This window comes from Dreissena polymorpha, chromosome 15 (genome assembly GCF_020536995.1).
Source record: "Dreissena polymorpha isolate Duluth1 chromosome 15, UMN_Dpol_1.0, whole genome shotgun sequence".
In the NCBI taxonomy this organism is placed as follows: Eukaryota; Metazoa; Mollusca; class Bivalvia; order Myida; family Dreissenidae; genus Dreissena; species Dreissena polymorpha.
The window spans coordinates 58,202,713-58,224,288 of NC_068369.1; the positions used below are offsets into that span (position 1 = coordinate 58,202,713).

Below are 21,576 nucleotides of genomic sequence, written 5' to 3' on the forward strand. Positions count from 1 at the left end.
GGTTATGCCTTCATATGTGACACCAGGGTCCATTAAAAAATACAATTGTTGCCCAGTGCAACGACTTCAAATGTGTCACATGGGACCACAGTGTCGTATTCAAATGTGCCAGATTTGTCAAGGTTTGTGCCTTCATATGTAGCAGTATACACATGTACTAGGACTGGTAAGTGGTATGCCTTCATATTTATTACAAGAGTGTCGTATACGGATGTAAAGTGTTCCCTTCATTTGCGGAATAGGGGACCAGTGTGTCGTAAGCATATGTGGAAGTAATGCTAACGCATTCATATGTATCATCATGGTTTAGTTTGTCATTTACAGATGTACAAATGTTATCCAGCGTTATGCCTTCATATTTTCATTAAGGACCAGTGTATCGTATACAAATGTACACGTGCTGTCCACTGTAACGACTTCATATGTGTCACCTCTGTCCAGAATGTCGCTTACAAATTTACCAATGTTGTCCAGCGTTTTGCGTTCATGTGTGTCACCTAAGTCCAGTATGTCGTTTACAAATGTACAAATGTTGTTCAGCGTTATGACTTTATATGGGTCACATCAGTCCAGAATGTCGGTTACAAATGTTCACTTGTTGCCCAGCGTTATGCCTTCATATGTGTCACCTAAGTCCAGTATGTCGTCTACCAATACACAAATGTTGTCCAGCGTTATGACTTTATATTGGTCACATTGGTTCAGTATGTCGTCCACATATGTACAAATATTGTGTAGCGTTATGCCTCCATATGTGTAACCAGGGTTTGGTATGTCGTCTACAGATGTACAAAGGTTGTCTAGCGTTATGCCTTAATATGTGTAATCAGGGTTCAGTTTGTCGTCTACATATATACATATGTTGTCCAGCGTTATGCCTTTATATGTGTCACCAGGGCTCAGATTGTCGTTTAAAGATGTACTCATGTTGACCAGTGATATGACTTCTGTTTTGTCGCTAGAAAAAATTGTGTCGTGTAACGATTTACACGTGTTCTCCTTGTTACGCCATTTCATGTGTCACTCGGAACTAGTATCTCGCATACAGATGTACACGTAATGTACAGTGTTACGCCTTCGGTTGATACGCCAGAGAACAGTTTGTCTTATTCAGATGTACACGTGTTGTTCTGTTGTTCAGTGTTATGCCATCATATGTGGCGGACGATGACCTATCAAATATTGCAGAAATTGTCGGGTGAAGTTTCAAATGAAAGTTTCCTATTTGCGTCTACAAATATACATGCTGTGCATATTAAGACGCAGATAAATGTCGCAAATGTGTTCAGAGTGGCGGTCTCACATTTACAAAAAGTGTCCGCGTTGACGTTTACAAATGAATCAGCGTCTCCATATTTGCCAAAATGTGACACAAACGCAAATATGCTGTCCAGAGATGTATCTTCATATGTATCATAAGGATCGTGCAGGTCACATACAGATGTATGAGTGTTTACCAATGTTAGGCATTCATGTGTTACCAAGTACCAAAGTGCTGTTTACAGATGTACGAGTAATGTCACATGTTGAGTTTTTAGATCCATCACAAGGGTCCATCGCGTTGGCTCCAGGTATACAAGATTCGTCCAGTTGTATACGGTTCCGTCAGGTGCCAAATGATCGACCTATGCAAATGTGTCACATGTATTGAGTGTAACGGCTTCTGATTTAACGGGCTCAATCATCGCTAAGGAGTTTACAAAATATTAAATTGCATTTTGTAATGTTATGTGCTTCGTGTGTTTTCACTTAGAGTCGATATTAAACATTCTGTGCTCGTATAATGTTCGTATTATGATGTTCACATGCTCCGTATTTATTAACCATTCTGACAGAACAACTGTGTGGACCGTACAACAACGTAAGATTACGCATGAATACTTGTTGATGATACATATAGGATCTGGCACGAGTTGTCATATCATACCATATTTTATTAAACAATTTCAGGAATTTTGTTAGTAAGCGAGCCTTTGGCCAGCTTACTAACGAATTTCCTGGACGAGTTTAATAAAATATGGTATGATATGACAACGAGTGTCAGATCTTTTTATCACATGCTTTTAAATGAGCAAATTAAATAAATATTTACGCAAACATAATGATAAATCCCGAAAGTTGTTTACATTTCGTGACGTCATTTGACGTTGCAACGTCATTTCAGCAAAGTAACAAAATGCGATTGGTCAATAAACGAAAACTAAGCGGCAAATTTCTGAAGTATCGTGTTTGGCGGGTTAGAATAAGAAAGCCAACATACGAAACCAAAAATAATGGCCAGAACGAAAATAAAGGGGCGCCAACACGACAGTTTTGACATGTGTTTTTTTTTTCAAGGGAGTATATTTGTCTTTCTGACGTGTGTTGTTGTTGGAGAACTTTTATATTGCAAACAAATCTACAAGAAGGCGCGACACATATAACAAAATGACAAACTGACTCATCATGTTTTAACCGATACGCGTCGCAATGCGTTTTGGCGAAGTGCAATTCAATTCAAAAAGTGTTTTTAAAATAAAATTCGATGATTCGTTAAAATTAAAACCGATTTGATACAACCTAAGCAAATAATAATAAATAAACGTACGCACATTATGCTTATACTTCAATAACGGATGTCACTTTGATAACAGAGAAAAGCAAAAGCACGCGCGAAATGTATGTTCCTGAGTGTTTTTGTTTTTAATGTATACCCTTAATATCAGTTTTTGAGACACTGTAATATATTAAAAGTATATCTTTTTGTATTGTGTATTCGGAATTAATAAAAAAAATGCAATAAAATGATGAGTAGACATTGCTATAAAAATAAGCATACTTAGACACATAGCAATACAGTGTTTCTCCAGCATGTAGAGTAATTACTATGCTTCAAATACTGAAATTTTGATAGTGCTCAATGAAACATGAACGAAGATAGAGCATGTTTCAATAGGTGGTATGCATGATGCTGTAGACACTTAGATTCAGGATAAAGGGCACTTCAGATAACAGGGACGCTCAACAAATTAGGCACTTTGATAACCGAGTTTTAACTTCTACTCAAAATGCGTTTATTTAAATTGTAACTATTCTAATTAGGGTGTTCCATTAGAAGAATAAGTACTGTGCTTTAAATACTGAAATTTTGATAGTTTTCAATCAAATGTGAACGAAGATAGAGTTTGTTTTAATAGGTGGTATGCATGTTGTGAATCTTTGATACCCCGTTAACAGACACGTCGGATAATGTGGACTTAACAAATCTGGCACTCTCATGTGTAGTAGACCGGCGAGAGTACCGGTGTAATAGGACGGAAAAGGGCATCGAGAGGAATGCATATAAGCTTCAACTTTACAATCGATACAGGAATCAAAGCGCTGAAGGCACTGAAATTGTTCGCTGTTGTATAATCTTAGACGCAACACAGTTTTCAAAATTAGGTTAAGGCTTTTTATATCGCAAGTTTAAAATAACCACATCCAATTCATATTTATAAAGAGTGTGTCTTAAAGCACAGGTCTTGATGTTGGTTTTTTTTCAAAGCATTGATACAGCTTATCAGTGTGCACAGGCTAATCTTATTTGACGTTCATTAAGCCCCGTTGTCCCTGAAAGCAGTCAATATGTACAGATTTCAATGATAAACACTAGACTGGCCAACGTTGTCTTACAAGCTGTTAAATACTTTTAAATACATGCACACTATGTATGCCTGAACTATAAACAGGCAGATGCGGTGGTTAGAGCAGACACTCCTAGCCTAGCATTCGTCGTCTGCTTAATTTTACTGCAGTTATCCAAACAGGCAGTCACGGGTTGCGGTTCCTAGCGTAGTTAAGCCCATACTGATTTGCTATATTGCCACTACGTTATTTGTGAGCGTTAAATGAATGTAAACTTCACGATTAAATGGTCGGATTTTAATCCCCAAGTTGTGTCTTCATTGAATACACCCTGAAAGAGAAAATCGTGCTCGTATTCCAAAGGGATAAGAAAAATGAAGCAACTATTCGGTGAATCGTTTTATTTACGTCAGTACATATATAGTTAAGCATTGCCTTCTTACTAAAGCAGTACTCAACTATGTTGGTGCACATACAAACGTGTGGTATATATGTTGAAAGGGTAATCGGGTAATTGGGAACGAAGGTATCATTGTTATTTAGGTGATCGTCTATAGAAGTGTCTACATTTGAATTTCCTCGAATACGGTAAACTAAACTTTTAACATGTTGTAACATTAATTGACTCACTGATCTTTAAATTGGTGGAGTTTGTAAGCACTTTAATTTTGTTGAAATAAGTACTGATCATCCACTTCATCATGATTTTCAGTGGAATTTTATCGTCTTTTTCATAAAATCAACCGTTTTCCCGCGATTTTCTTCTTCTCAATACGAAGTGGTTTACCATTAATCAACCAAGAAGTTGCGTGTCTAAAACATCATTGAAGAAAGAAAATAAACGCAAAAAAGGCTGAAGAACTCGCGCATGGCTTTTGTTGTTCTCTGTTATCGAAGTGTCTTCCGTTATTAAAGTATCCGCATTACCGGCGTGAAACGGTCACAACTCTATATTCAACTTTTGAGAAATGGCCCTGAACTGTGGCGTTAAAAGAGCCCTTTCATTCAAACGTGTTGAAATAAAAATGCAACCTTCTACTTACAAAGTAGTGATACTTAAATTTGATAACAAGAATAGATAAAAACACGTTTCATTTCAAAGGAAATATATATATATATCGTGTCACTATATTTATCCAAATTGCCAAGACGGTCCTGAAAATGCACAAAAATATATTTGCTTTATTTTCGTTACAACTAAATTTATTTATAGACTTTCCTAAAACAATGACTGTTTATTTGTTTAGCATGTCCTTGTAAAATGCAAATGCGATATTTCATTAATAATTACTCTCCTTTCATGTTTGTGTCGATTTACACGTAATGAAAAAAGAGCTTTCGTAAGTATAAGTATAATAATTTTGACTGTGCTAGTATCAATGGCTGATATCAAAACTTAACAGTCATCACTCATCACGTTAAATGATGTGTTGAATACGTCAAATAAGTATTACGTTTGACTGTCTCATTTAAAGCTTTGTTTTAGTCTAAGTATGACAAAACATGAATATTAGTGACATGTAATTAATATTTCATTCGTTAGGTCCGAGGTTGGCAAATATAGAAATGACAGAATTTAACAGGATCCAACTTCCTGTGTAGATGCTACAAGCTATATGTGAGACGAAGACTTTGTTTGTGCATTGCCTCTAAAGTCATAAGAGAAACCACCGAAATTGAATTCTGCCACAGCGTTTGAGTTGGCTTCACTATCATTCAAAATGATTTGTTTACTTTCATATTCATTCTTCAGATCCCAATCAATTATGATTTTTGGAAAGTATGTCATGTTCATTAATTTAAATTAAAAACGTGTTAAGTCTATTTGCTGAAGTGTTACAGCCATAAAATGTGTATACCTGTTGATTGATATTTTCATTTAAACCCCTAATGTTCGTCTACATCAAATGATGTTAGCGGCTTAATGAAAATTCAATACTGCTCCAGCAGCTGGAGTTTCACTTCTTTATATTAGATATATATTTATAGTTAGTTTTGTTTTGTTTTATCATTTATTAAGGATCAATTAATATATTTCTCCATTATTTATATTTTTTTAACTGTTGTCTTTTCTTCAAATATACTAGTTGTATTTCGATTAACTGATTTACATTTTAACGATATAAGCGACATTGCAAAATAGTAGTTCTCCGATTGGGCAGGACTAAACAAACATCATAGGCGACAAAATGGCATTATTCCTTAAGATTAGCGAAGTAAGAAAAAAAGTGGTATCGATCAGTGACATACTAATTGTGGAAATGGGCATGGTTCATGTGTGACATCGGTCATAGATCGCAAACATGCTCATTCAGCGGGGACACATCTGGTGACGTAACACACGAAATCAGCATTCTATTTTAGAAATATATTTTCTATATATTTATCTGCAGAATCTGCACACGACGTAAATGTTATATAATATAATGAAATACAAGTTTACTTACATGACAACCATATTATATGACCACCTAGGGCTGCGTATGGTCATTATGAATTTGTACTAATGCAGTTAAGGCCATGGTCGATATTTGTCTTGTCAAGTATGGAATAATATATGTAAATTACAAAATATGGTTCAATAATTGTATTACTTTACATTTTCTGAATCGGCGAAGCCTCTTTTGAGTCGTTATGACACAATTATGACGGTTATTCAATCATAGGCATGTATAAGACGTTGTACTCGCATGATGTCATGATGCGAAAAAAGCGTATTCGTTCTAAACCATTTACTAAGTTTAATGATGCTGATATAACTGAAGTAAAAAATTACGAACACCAACTTATAAGTATGAAAACTTTATTAAGTTGAATTCAATAAGCATAACAACAGCTAAGTCAATAACTATCAACTTCCAGTGTAAATAATAAAACACACGGTATGTATATTTAATAAATATTGGATGACATTGCAGAACATTTTTCAAGTGTATCATGACTATTTCTGACGATTTATTGAAAGTTTTATAGGAAATTGTATTCAAATATCAGTATTGTATATATTAGCTCCTTAACATGCAAAATGAATGTCATCATTAAAATAAACAGCTTCATTATTATACTCTCCTGATACTATCGCTTAACATCAAAGTTTTTTTATTTTAAATAACGCATAAACACGATACAAATATTCGACATAGTTCAAATATTATGTAAGAGAATGTTTTGTCAAAAATGAAAAATTCTACAAGACAAACATGAAAAAGTAGGTTGGTCCTATGTAAAATGTTAATAGACTTTAAAGAATATTTTGTTTATACCAGCGCACGTCGTACACACCAGATGCGAGTTTTTATTGCAATATAGGTGTTATTTGTGACTAAAATATTGCTTTTATATTTAAAACGTAGCCTAGAATATAATATGCTTTAATCCGTTGGTTTCTTATTATTTTTTTTCCATTTACCCTCACAAGACAAATGTTTGCAACCATAAGTTATCACAAATATAATAAAAACCAATCATGCATCTATCGCAGTCGATGAAATAAGCAGTAATTTTAATGGGCTTTTAAGTGTTTATTAATGAATTTTCCTAAGTCAATTTATAACATAATTCAATTCAAACCAACAGAAAACGATACAAACAAAAAAGTGATCCAAACATAAATGAAAATGCAGATTCCGACCAATTAAATGAACAATTCATAATTCTAAGCTAATAAAATGGTTTAAAAAATAAGTTTGGAAAATATTAATTGACATATATTCCTGTAATTGCGGTTGATTTTCGACGAAACCTATCCCAAACTAAAAAAACAACTTGGCAGGCATACGCTGTTGAATTTGGCACTAACGTATTACTCAATTCAACTGAAATAATACCCATATTTTACTATAGTTTTCATGTCTATATTTTAAAATATTTATTTCTTAAATATCTTACAATTTATAAGACAAGTTGTTTTTAATTTAACTTTCGTGGTAATAAAAAACATTTCTTCTAAATTTATCTGATTATATCAAACTACATGTATAATTAAAATAAAACACCTTACAAACTATTGATCTTCTTCGCATTTTTATTACGTTCTCCATTAGGTTTACAAAAATACGGAACACTAGTGAAGGAACGTTTTAATGTGTCCAAAAACGCGTTCTGAACCTTGACAGAGTAAAACAAAAATGTCCTCGACAATGGCAAATTGAAAAACAACAAACTGGGTTTTCTATTACTTGAAGAAATTATTCTTACTTATTATCGTCTTTAAATTTCTGTTACATTTCATTTTCGGCTCTTATCGTCCACAGAAAACAATACCACTGAAATCGTATTGGTATTTTAATCGCATTTTATCGCTGACAATGAAGCTTTTTTGATTTTTCGATTGCCTTTCTAGTTGCCTTAATAAGATGATTTGGGCCCTCACCAATTAGTATCGGTATGACCAGTCACCACATTGCTAGAGTCATTGTTCTCCACATCCATCGCAAGTTCCGACGGCTCATAATGTGTAGTTAACGAAGACTGAAGTGTCTCATCAACTACTTCGACACAGTCAGAACTGTGATGTAAATTGGTATCACGGTTTTCGATTCCAAGAACATTGGGTATGTAACCGATTCCACTTGAGCCTTCTCTGATGGCTCGAGAAGTGACAAATCGGCACATTCTCCTTCCAGCATTATATTTGATGAATACTAATACTGCACCGGCGATAACGCATATGGCCACAATCGAAAGTAGTGTTATTACAATAACGACATAAGTAAAATTGGTCCTAGATTCCGATACCTCGTAATGTGTTGTATATGGTGGGAATGTAGTCCGGATCGAGCTTTCTTTTTTCGAAGATTTCATCTTAGCCCTCTCTCGGTCAGGGATAGGTTTGATGCTGGACATTTCTGGAACATTTGAAGAACTTTCGGTCGGTCCATCTGGTAAAAGTGTATGTGAAGACGTCACATCAGAGATATCGAATCGGTGTGATGACATCACACCGGAGATATCAAATTGCTGTGAAGACATCACAACAGAGACATCTGGTCGCAGTGTAGACGTGACACCAGTGATATCGGATTGCTGTGATGACGTCACAACAAAGATATTGGGTCGCAGTGTAGACGTGACACCAGTGATATCGAATGGCTGTGATGAGGTCACACCAAAGATATCAAATCGTTGTGATGCCGTCACATCAGAGATATCTGATCGCAGTGTAGACGTCACACCAGAGATATCGGATCTCAGTGTAGACGTCGCACCGGAGATATCGGATTGCTGTGAAAAAATCATATCAGAGATATCGGATTGGTGTGAAGACGTCACATCAGAGATATCGGATTGCCGTCTTAACGTCACACCAAATGTATAAGATAGCGTTGATGACGTAACACCAGATCTATAGGATCGATGTGATGACGTAACACCAGAGATATCGGATCGCAGTGTAGACGTCACATCAGAGATATCGGATCGCAATGAAGACGTCACACCGGAGATATCGGAGCGCTTTAAAGACGTCCGACCGGAGATACTGGATTGCTGTGACGATGTAACATTAGGTATATTTGATCGCAGCGTATACTTCAAACCGAAGATATCGGATCGCTTTGAAGACGTCAGACCGGAGACAATAGATCGCTGTGAAGTCGTCATGCCGGATATGTCAGATCTCTGTGAAGTCGTAACACCGTGGATATGTTTTCGATGTGAAGAAGTCAAGCTGTAATTATCGATTCTGTGTACATACGTCAAACCGGATATATATGGTCTCTTTTCAGAAATCACACCGGAATGGTCGGGCCGATGAAAGGACTTAACATCAGCGTTATCTGATCGCAGTGTAGACGTCCTATCAGAGATATCGGAACTCTGTGTTGACGTTACGTAGGTTCTATCGTGTGGCTGTGAAAACGTAACTTTTGAAATATCATGTCGCTTTGCAGTTGTTGACTTGTACACTATATTTGCTTTTGTAGACACGACAGTGGGAACGTTCGAAATATTTGAAGATTTATACTCTTCTTGTGTCTGTTTAGACGTAATTCTTGACTCTTCAGCTTTATTTGAAGCTATTCCATTTGTTTCCCTTTGAGAATTATTTAAACGCGATGCTGAAAAAAAGTATTCATTCACATACGTTATATTGGAAAAATTTGGTACATTTGTGGATGTCGCTCTATGCATTACTGTTGATGGATGATTAACATTTGTGTAAGCAGATGCCACAATAGACTCTTCGGGTTCTTTTGTAGAAGTCACTTTTGATGAAATCGGTTTATGTGTTGACGTCACACTGGGCACATCTTTATAATCTGTGGAGGATATACTAGAATCATCGTTTTCTGACGTCAGAACTATATAATTCTCTCTGGACATTTGTTTCTTTTTCTCGCTGGGTTCCTCACCTGACCCGTTTATTTCTTCAGTGGACACATCCTGAAATTCTTCGACAGAAACACTGGAATTTAATTTGGATACATCACTAGATAATATTTGTTCATTCTTATCTGACCTATCAGCAGACTGAATATCGTCTTTCCCACTGGCCATCACATCGCAAATATGATCCGTAGGTGCATGTTCATCTTCCCCTGAACCCTCTGACAAAACATCGGACATACCTGATACATATGTAGAGCAAGCACTTGTCCTGTTTGGTTTAATTGATGGGGTTTTGCTGTCAAACAATTTTTTATTTGTATGCGTACCATTGATATTACCATTACACAAAAATCGTAGAGTTTTAGTACATTCTTCTGGTTCAAGCCAGAAGCCATCATCAACACGAGTTACTGACAAGCAATTTTCTGTCTTATTATTCGATGCCTTAAATGCTCGAAATATCCCTAAGGCGTATGGTGTATTTATGTCAATATATTTTCGAATTTCGTCGTTCCAATGTGAAGACAGCTGTCCGTTGTGCGTCAAACAAAACTGACTTTGTTCCGGCCACGTAAAAGGTTCGTTGAACACGCATATAGAAAGGGTGTTATTAGTGTTTTTTGTTTCGCATAGGAGCAGACCATTCATTCTGTTTTTACAAATACCGTGAACCTTTGCTGAGCATTTCACTGAACTGTATTCAAACCCGTTGCTGTACATAATCTGAGTGCATGGGTGCCTTTTGTTCTTGATGGTTGTGTTCACAGTCGAGTAAACATGTATTCCTTGATTAATCTGTGCTGATGTACAATAATTGTTATCTAGATCTTCATCCTCAAGGCAATAGCATATATTGCCTTTGAAGCCGATCATATCTGTTTTAAGTATTTCACACTCGTTCACACAGGTGTAAATGCTTGTATCTTTACTTTGTTCTTTGTAAGCATATTTCGTTATAGTTTTTTGACACGAGTGCCAAGTCAGAAATGTGGTGCTATAATTTGCGTTGCCAGATATCCATACCGATTCACCTTCAGTTATATTAAGGTATTCAATGCTTTTCTGAATATTTGTAGGAAGAGGCTTCTGTTCGTGTTTAATCTGACCTGTTACTGGAGGAGGGTTGAAATATTCGAATGATGCAAGGCCGCCATAAGCTCCACATCTTTGTTCTGCGACTGACTGCTTTACTAATAGTTGTTCATATGCTTTCACCACCAACGCATTGACGCTAACTAATGTTAAGAAAAGTCGTATTTTATAAAACATTTTCACATTATATTATATTATTCAAATAACACTGATTTCAAGACATTTCTAGCGACTTCTTTAATATTTTTACAAGTCTCAATCAGCTTTTTATTCCATTGAAAAACGCTCCTTCTGATTTGAATTCCCCACTGATCAGCAGCATACCGCATTATCAGAATACAATTCAAAATTATTTCAATATAAATCGAAGTATCATGAAGTGTTGAAGTGATTCATATTTTAAGAAACATGAACAATCATTTCTGCAAGCTATATTAAGAAAGTATTGCTACGCCCAAACCAATGAAAATTTTAATAAAAGATGGGTATTTTAGAAATCACACTTTATACAGTTCGCATTCTGAATTTAGATTAATATAGGGAAATAAGCTGTAGAAGAAAATAACAATATTAAGCATGTTTCCTTCATCAATCTATGTATGTACACTACAAAACCTAGTGTTTATTAACTGCAGATATGGTTTGTGTTCACATGTATTTAAAGTACATTTGGTATTTAGTCCTCGAGCCTCAGACCGATTTCCAAACAATTGGACATAAAACAAATGTACTAAACAAAACACACACGAAATTAACAGATAAAAATTAACAAACATTAATTCATCTCAGGTCACCACCTTCGAGTCTGCACAAGCACTGGTGTTATTTTATCTGTACATGCATTATTTCAATACGAATTACTACAGGTAAAGAGTTGTCGTTCTTGGTACAATAAACGTGTGTGTGTTTTTATTGTTACACTTTGTTGACTGTTTGTAAATTTGGGTAATTATTCCAATTAATATTAACTGTAGCCTTGTTTCATCGCTATGAAATCAAGTTTTAATAGTACAACGTAATAAGTGGACACGAACACAAGTAAAATCATACAGGTAAATCAGGATGCACAATCACATGACTTTGTGAGATGCACACTCACATGACTTTGTGAGATGCACAATCACATGACTTTGTGATGCACAATCACATGACTTTGTGATGCACAATCACATGACTTTGTGATGCACAATCACATGACTTTGTGATGCACAATCACATAACTTTGTGATGTACAATCACATGACTTTGTGAGGTTCACCAGGATGCACAATCACATGACTTTGTGATGAACAATCACATGACTTTGTGAGGTTCACCAGGATGCACAATCACATGACTTTGTGAGGTTCACCAGGATGCACAATCACATGACTTTGTGTGATTCACAACTGAACTTGAAAAGATGTAAACACAACTGTTAGTGGTGTTGTTGTTTTTTCAAATAACTGTTTAAAACAATTTTCTTAATAATTGCAACTAGTGCATAAAAACGTTTTTATTCTGCTCAGTGCAATATGAAATACATCAGAATTCCTTTATTTAATAAACCTGTGTTCTTGGCCAAAATTTCGATGTGTACAGGATTCATCTACACGGTTATACAGCACGCAATGTGAAATTTTGGCACCGATATCAGACGTACATGTATTAAAGGATTTATTATTTAATCTTAAGATATCGGCACGAACTGCACGAAACAACTGTCTTTTATTCACTAAATAATTTTGCACATGTATTTTAATAACTTGAAATATTCGCAAGTTCTTAAGGGTGTGTTTATATTCTCTCCGGCCCGTGTGTAAACCCCTAAAACACCGTTGATCATGCACCCTGAAATTCGAATAGTCCAGCAGTTTATTTTGCCTTTGTATTATTAAAGTGCCACTTGAAATAAAACGGCAATCATTGATGACATTAACATGTGTCGCATACAAATTGTTAAGTGTCATAGTATACTTTGAACAATGTGTTATATTTGATTTTTTTTGCCAGTTAATAAATCTCTTACAAAATTTACACCATACATTATAAATTATGACTCCACATAATTTAAACGTGTTTACAGTTTGAAATAGACAAAATATCAGAATGGTTTGCCTTTTAACAAATGGTGCCTGATATTTGCAACTGCATAAAATAAGCATCACAATTTATACGTTTACCTTTCCACTCATTATAATTGCTATGTATCATTGAATACATATATTCAGTGATGAAATCTCTAAGATGTATTATTTTTTAGATCAAATGTAACTTCATGTATTTCATAACATTGGTGGAATGTACTTCCGTTTTCATTGGTCATTTTAAAAACCATAAGTAGGTTAACGTGTCCCTTCGTGCTAACAAACTTTGCATAATGTTTTGAATAACACTGAAACCTGTATGATACCTCGGGCATTATGAACTCAAGTATTAAGCGAAAAGAGAGGGCCAATGACACCGTATGGATAACCAGAATGCGAGAAATAATCGTGTTCATTCCAAATGTTTATTCAATAAATAAATAAATGATCTTCCTAAAAATGTGTTTTAATAATAACATGACATCCAAAAATATGTTATCTATGCATTTTAAATGACGTGTGTGATGCTTACAAATACAACACACAATGTAATTTCATGTTGGTCGTTGCAGAATCGGTCACAACCGGATTGAGTCGACTTTACGTCAAGTTTGCGTCGAGACTTTTTTCGAAAACGTGTGTCGGGCTCACGGCGATCTCGCGGCTTTTCCTAAATCCCAAGGTAGCTGCAACGGATGCCAATTAAATTAGCGCAAGAGCTTAAGTTGATTTGTCAGCCACGTATCAACCAACCGCCTAAAAAGCATCGTGTGCAAATCCTGCGTTAAACCTACGTCCAACGTTCGTCTAGTTGTTTTACTCGCTATTTCCTATCACGAGACGTACGGTGTCTTTGCGGAAGATGGATGTGCCTTTAAGTGCGAATAACTTGCCATGCTCGCGCGACTAAGGAAAGTACTTTCAGGCCGACGATTTCAGTTTGTGATAGACGCTCGTTGATGATACGTCAATCATGCGTTGGGAGCTTAATTTATGAGTTTGAGTTTATGGCTAAAGAAGTGGATAGATATATTCGTAGTCATTCTTTTAATTCCAAGTTCATAAAACCAGCTACATTACGCATACGATTAGCCGTAGGGGAAGATGAAGAAAAGATGTTAATCGGTATGGGCGTAGAAAAAAGACGATTTTGAAACTACATATGGATTGAATATAGAGAATGTATGGTTAGTGTCGAGATGGAGAAACTTTATCCAATAAGGCTTAGAAAAAGAAAATAGGGCGAGCTTTAACGAGCCATATTTTCTTTTTCGGACCGAACCGGATAAACGGTTTCCACCTCGGCACTAACCATGCATTCGAGTTATTCTACTTCATCTTAAATTACGTCTTTTACCATAGTTTCATTTTGTTCGATTTAATATGATAATCATTGAAAAATTAAATCAATTGCAGATGGCCAAAATAAAGTGTGTATTAGTGGAGTGGAACCTTTCTATTTATATAAAGAAGTGCCGTAAAGGTTATGAGTAAATAAATTTAAAGGCGAAATTGATTACTTCATTGCCATATGTTTGCTTAAATTTAATTCTCATTCATTACTTTTACTATCATTTTGTTATGGCAAAACATATCGCAGCAGCTTCGCATGTACTTTTTATAAAAGGTCAAATATTAGAACATGTTAATCGGCGCATAGGAATACGTACTTACGGTTAGACCATGGTCACGCGAGATACTGCCGGAGATCAACTAGTTTATTCGATCCTGCTTTATTAGGTCAATGTTTGCACCAGAGGCAGGATAAAGGCCACTCCTTGGCCAGTTTTGAACACTTATGAGGGAGCCGGAACGTGTGTCTCATGGCAACTTCTCTGCGTACTTACGGATAAAGCCGAATTAGTTATGGACATTCTCCAAAGGGTTACATCTCGCAATCAGCGAAGACTGAGATGTTAAGATGAACGCGTTAATCGATGGTGTTATTATATAGCTGTGTCTGCTACATTGATAAAACGGAATGTGATTTTCTTCATAAATCCTTTTCATAAATGTGTATAAGACGTATACATCAAATCACCGATGCTGTTAAGCTTATAATATTTCAAGAGAAATATAATAATTACTTTATTAGTGCTTGCCTTTACAAATAGTCCGACAAAAAAAACGTTAACGTGTGTGTTCATCCATCAGATTGTCCATATACTTTTAAAAAGCATATGTAAACTTATATATAGTGTATCTAATAGTCTTGTTTAAGTAAAGATATTTTATTGAACAGAGGCAGTCGACAGCCTGAACCCCGATCCGAACTGATTATTAGTTATAACACTGCATTATCTCGGAGCTTGTATTACTCATGTGGTGACATTAAAAGAAATATTGTTGAAATAAGATACCAATAAAATCGGAAATAATGTACCACCATTATGAAGGATTATTTTCCTTCGCTTAGTTGATGCGGACTTTTACTTTGTCTAGGTTGATCTTGGAGGAAATGAAGTTTTTTCCGACAGTACTATTTTGAACCAAAGTCCACGTCCTGCTCTGGAAAAACGCAACCCGACCATTAGCTTCTTCTTGACGATGACAGGAATGTGTCTTCTTATCTCGTAGGTGACAAAGCCATTCAATTGCGGGAATGGATGATGAAACCCTACTCAGAAATCTTAATAAAGAACATAAGGTGTTAAAATATCTACTGGCCAAGTGGCGAAGTGGCGATTATGCATTTAGTATCACTGATCACAGTGGCGATGTAGTACGACTAAAGTATGACTGTCCATCCTGCTGCGTCAATGCAATTCAATGCAGTTCAATCGTTATGTAGAACTTTTGCTTCTTGACGTAAAGGCGGCGCCTGGTGACAGGCGGCAAATAGAGACTATGCAGCACGAACGACAGAACGTTATTTAGTCTATTTAAAAACTATGCACACATTCTTTTAAAATCTTGTATTATTCTTTTGAAAATTGCCATACTTTCAATATGCGAAGAAGTCACCATACGTTGAAATATATATTTCTATTCAACCGGTTTCGAATTCAATGACGAGCAAAATGGTCCTCAGTATGTTCGGTCGCCAATAATAAGAACGTTTGTACCCTACATTTATCTAACACGCAAAACACTGCATAAGAGTCAGCCGTTTGTATATATGTATTTGTGTATCAGGACTAAACGACCGTATGCAGTTGCTCTAAATTTTGTCGCTTGTGACAAATAACAAAGGTTTTTGTATTACATCTTAGCGATATCGCGAGAACATTGTATTGTAAACAAAAAACACGTATTGGAATATACTGTGTTTTATTGAACATCACAGCAGCCAAGCGGCTCGATATGGAGTCACGGTTAGACGTCATAATAGCAAGACAAGCATATGTTACTTTAAAAACACTGCAGCAGTCTTCCGAATCTCTTCTTCACAGACTACCTCGCAATTACTAATTGCGTAGACACATTCTCCGATTAGGTCGATGAATACGCAAATGGGTTTTCAGCGCTAGCTGATATCACTAGCAATGTTAGCTCAAATATAAATATAAAGTTTATATGACATCTTACTTGTTAAAGAAAACACGTCTATGAATGTATTTTGCTTAACAGTACAATAAAGATTTGTAAAATTCTTTGAACAAAATACTGGCATAACATTTTATAAGTATTAAATTGACGAAGTTTTAACACATCGCCTTTACATGTATTGTTAAAATTAATAAATTAACCATAGTAAAACACTTGCTTTCAAAAAACACTACTCCAGATGTCTTCACCACATTTATAAAAGTTCGTTTTGAATGCTGAATATAAAGACCATTTTCTGTGTTGTTGTGTGACAAATGTTAGTGCTAAGTAAACTCGATTTATTCTCACTACCACTCGTTTCTTTGTCTTATTAACTAGTCGCAGCATGATACGGTTCTGCTACTCCTATACTTTATAAATAAAGCTATTCCACCGACAGCCAAAAATATGAAAACAATCGAACATACTATACTTACAATAAGGAAATCACTATCAAGACTTGATTTTGATTCAGATAAATCATTTTGAATTTTATTCGTTACGTTTTGATTATATAGACGTGTTGATGTCACATTGCTCATCTCTTGTACACTTGTAGATGTAATATTCAAAACAATCGGTTGATTAGTAGATGTTACACTGGCCATGCCCGGTTCATGTGACGTCACAACAAACAAATCTGGTCCGTTTGTATATAGCATACTGGACGCATCTGATGCATGCGTATCTGCCACACTAGATGCCTCGTGTTCATTTGAAGATGGCAATCTGCTAACAGACGGTGCATTCATAGATATCAGACTGCTTACATCCGGTATACTCGTAGATGTTACAATAGTCGCCTCTGGTACATTTGTATTTGCTACATCCGGTGAACTCGTAGATGCTACAATAGTCGCCTCTGGTACATTTGTATTCGCTACATCCGGTGAACTTGTAGATGTTACAATAGTCGCCTCTGGTACATTTGTATTCAACACATCCGGTGTACTTGTAGATGTTACAATAGTCGCCTCTGGTACATTTGTATTCGCTACATCCGGTGTAATTGTTGATGTTAACATAGTCACCTCTGGTACATTTGTATTCACTACATCCGGTGTACTTGTAGATGTTACAATAGTCGCCTCTGGTACATTTGTATTCGCTACATCCGGTGTACTTGTAGATGTTGCAATATTCACCTCTGGTACATTTGTCTTCGCTACGCTTGACACTTCTCTTTCGTTTGAAGACTTGTCACCTGACACCTCTAGTAGATTTATAGATGTCACTCTGCTCACATCTGATACATTAGCAGTCGTCGCGTTTACAAACTCTCGAACTGTTTTAGAAGTTACAGTGTCCACATATGATGTATGTGTTGACAACACGCTGGACAAAAGTGAAATAGTTGTTGAAGTTATAAAAGAAAGCTCAGTAACGTTTGTAGACATCAGCGTGGACGCTTTCAAAAGACTAGACACATCTATGTCCTGATTTGAGGTCTCGATTGGTTCAACTGGTACATTTGTTGGCGTTAAAAGGGAAACGTCAAATGAAACTTCTCCTGACCCGTCCGGCAGTTCATTTGATGGGGTATTACCAGGTTCACTAGGCGTAATGCCGTCTTCTGTAAATATGTTGCTGATCAACTCGCCTGACCCATCTTGTAGTTCCGGATGTAAAATATTATATGCCTCACTAGACACGACGAAAGCGTCCGCAGGAGTGACCCTGGTCTTATCTACATCTGATTGTCGTGTATAGGTAATATTGGTTACATCTGAAGACTTTAATAATGTAATTTTGGTAACATCATCTGAACTCGAGGACGTATGTTTTATAACGTCATGTAACCTAGAAGACGAAACACTTAATAATTTGGATGACATTGTTGGCATATCATTGTTAAGATCGGTTAACTTTGTAGACGGTACACTGGTAATTTCCATTTGCTTTATAGACGATAAACTCGTATTATCGTACTTCGTTGACGCTACATCTGATCCATAATGTATCTTTGGAGACGTTTTACTGGTAAGATTCGTTGACGTTGTAGATGATACACTCGTAAAATTATCTAATTTTGTCGACAATACTCTGATTACAGCAGTAGACTTTGAAGTCGATAAATTGTAAACATCAGATGATTCTGTAGACGGTGCACTGGTCACCTCTGCTGCATATGTAAACGAAACGTTAGTTAGATCTGTCAACTTTGTAGACGTAACAATGTTCACATCTGGTGGATCAGAAGACGAAGTAATAGTGCCAACGTGTGGCTTTGAAGACGTAACACCGCTTACATCGGACGACTTTGTAGACGTTATAATTGTTGCATCGGGTGACTTTGCAGAATTAGTAAAAGTGGCTTCGGGTAACTTTTTAAATGTTTTAATTGTGACATCCTTTGACTGTGTAGACGTACTGAGAGTGGCATCGGGTGACTTTGGAGTAGTAGTAGTGACGGTCGCGGGTGACTTTGCAGGAGTTGTAATTATGACATCTGGAGACGTTTTAGATGAATCGTATGCCTGTATAGATGCAGACGTAGTAATGGTGAAATAGGATGACTTTGTAGAACTATTAGTTGTGGTATCGTGTGAAGTTTTTGCTGTCGTAGTATTTAGTGACTTTGTAGATGTTTTAATGGGTACATACGGTGACGTTTTAGACGTTGTAATGGTGTAATCTGGTGACTTAGTAGACGTAGCAATATTATAATGGGTTGACTTTGAAGACGTAGCATTCGTAATATCTAGTGACTTTGTGGACGCAGTATTGGTGGCATTAGATGAGTTTGTCGACGTTGTATTGGTAAGATCTGGTGATTTTGTAGGCATAGCCGTCGAAGCATCGGGCGACCTTGTAGAAGTAGCTATGACTACATTGGGTGAGCTTGTAGACGTAGCAATTACTACATCGGGTGAGTTTGTAAATGCTATAGTCGTTACATCGATAGACGTTTCAAACGTAGACTTGCTAACATAATGTGACTTTGAAGACGTTACGCTGCTTACATCGGTTGATTTTGTAGACGCAGCAATGGAAGCATTGGGTGTCTTTGTAGATTTTGTAGTCGCAACATCGATCGACTTTTCAGACGTGTGCTTGCTCACATCATGTGACTTTGAAGACGTTTCAATGCTTACATCGGATGACTTTATAGACGCAGCATTGGTAGCGTCGGGTGTATTTGTAGATTTTGAAGTCGCAACATCGATCGACGATACAGACGGAGCAACGGTTACATCGCGGTACTTTGTAGACATAGCTTTGCTAATATCACTTGAAATTGTAGACGTTATAATGCTAACATCGGGTGACTTTGAAGAGGTAGTTATTGTTGTGTTGGATGACTTTGAAGACGTCAGCACGCGAATGTCCGGTGTTAATGTAGGCGCAGCGCTAGTAAAATTAAGTTGATTAACGGAACTGGCACTAGTCAAATCTGTATGTTCCAGTCTACTACACAAAAATCGTAACTTTTGCGAACAATTCTCTGGTTCAATCCAGTAGGCTTCGTCAACGCGTGTTAAGGTCAGACAGTGTCCTTTGTTTCTACGTGTCGTATTGAAGCTTCGAAATAGTCCAATGGCATACTGTAACTTTAAACCAGCATATGATTCAGTTCCGCTTTCCCAATCCGACAAAAGTTGTCCGTTATGATGAAAGCAATTATCTCTTTGCCCCACCCAGGTTCGAGATTCATTAAAAATACACGTTGACGTGTTATTCGCTGACATGTTATTAGCTGAGTTCTCTTCGGGACAAGACATAGAATATGTAGCATTTACTCTATTTGTACATATCCCACGAACTTTTGATGAGCATTTTATTGAACTATATATTGAACTGGTATCATACATTACTTGGGTACATTGATACGTCATGTTCATTAACGTTCTATTTACAGTCTTGTAAACGTGTATGCCACGATCAAAGTTGTCATTTCTGCAATATTTGCTGTTACCTGGCAGCTCTTTAAACCCGCAATAACAATCACCACCTTGCAAGCCAAACCACTGTTTCCAGCGTTTACATATCTTCCAACATTTGTAAATGTTATTGTCTTGAAATCGGTAGTACAGTGCATATTCTCTGTCGATAGCATTGACGCACGAGTTCCAAGTTATAAAATCACTGTAGTTTACACTGCCGGATATCCAGACCGATTCGCCTTCCGCTATATTCAGGTCTTCAAGTTCTTCCGTAAGGGATGCTGGTAAACTTTTTTGCGGTTCATTACCTATGTATTTCGTGCCAGGGGCTGGGTTGAAATATTCGAACGAGGCTAAGCCACCGAAATATTTACAACTGTTTGTTGCTTCAAACTGGTTTACATGCATCTGTTTCTCTGATCTCACAAATAAAACATAAACAAGCAAGATAAAGAGTAATCGTGCTCGAATAAGTGTGTTTTTATCCATTATATCACAAACACATTTAACACCTTTATTAAAATAATATAAAATTATTATTACAACAAGTACACGCACACGCAATTTTTAAGAGCAACTGAAAAATCCCCAGAATACAATCTGTAAAAGCATTGCAGAACCTAGTTCTCAAGTTTTTTGCAGACATTCAGGAAGCAAAGAATAAAAAAGCTAAACGAATGCTGTACACAAGAAAGCGCTTCCACCAATGAAACATTAGGTAAGTTGTTGTTTCTTGAAATTGAATATCAGAAAGTTCCGATAGTGCTATATTTATCTTCATACTGCGAAACTTTGCGGGATATAAATGCTATATATTTATCTACATAGCGCAACACCGTGTAAATCTGTTCTCATTTTTCATCATATTGATAAGAATTTCAAGCAAGTTTCAATATTGCGCAACGCATTGGGTACCTGCAAATATACTCTTCTTATTACTAGCAATACATTTTTAACACTGATAGATAAAACCTGTCCGTACATTTGGTTATACATTGTTATTTCGCGTTCAATAGGGGTGTATAACAATTGTTGTAATATGTATTTAAATTGCCAATACAATCCCATGA

General features: G+C 36.3%; 1 protein-coding gene across 4 annotated transcripts; it reads right to left on the reverse strand.

Annotated features, from left to right (window-relative positions):
- Positions 1–16,347: 16,347 nt before the first annotated feature.
- On the reverse strand, positions 16,348–21,089 carry LOC127860271 (mucin-5AC-like). Of its 4 annotated transcripts, none has more exons than XM_052398262.1 (2): positions 17,711–21,089; positions 16,348–17,653 (listed from the first exon to the last, which is right to left on the reverse strand). In XM_052398262.1, exons 1-2 carry the CDS (start codon positions 20,993–20,995, stop codon positions 16,958–16,960), a joined length of 3,981 nt encoding a protein of 1,326 aa, XP_052254222.1. In that variant the 5' UTR covers positions 20,996–21,089; the 3' UTR covers positions 16,348–16,957. The 4 variants fall into 4 exon arrangements, with proteins under 4 accessions (XP_052254222.1, XP_052254225.1, XP_052254224.1 ...); XM_052398265.1 differs by having other exon boundaries at positions 16,348–17,482; positions 17,654–21,089; XM_052398264.1 differs by having other exon boundaries at positions 16,348–17,539; positions 17,654–21,089.
- Positions 21,090–21,576: the final 487 nt, after the last annotated feature.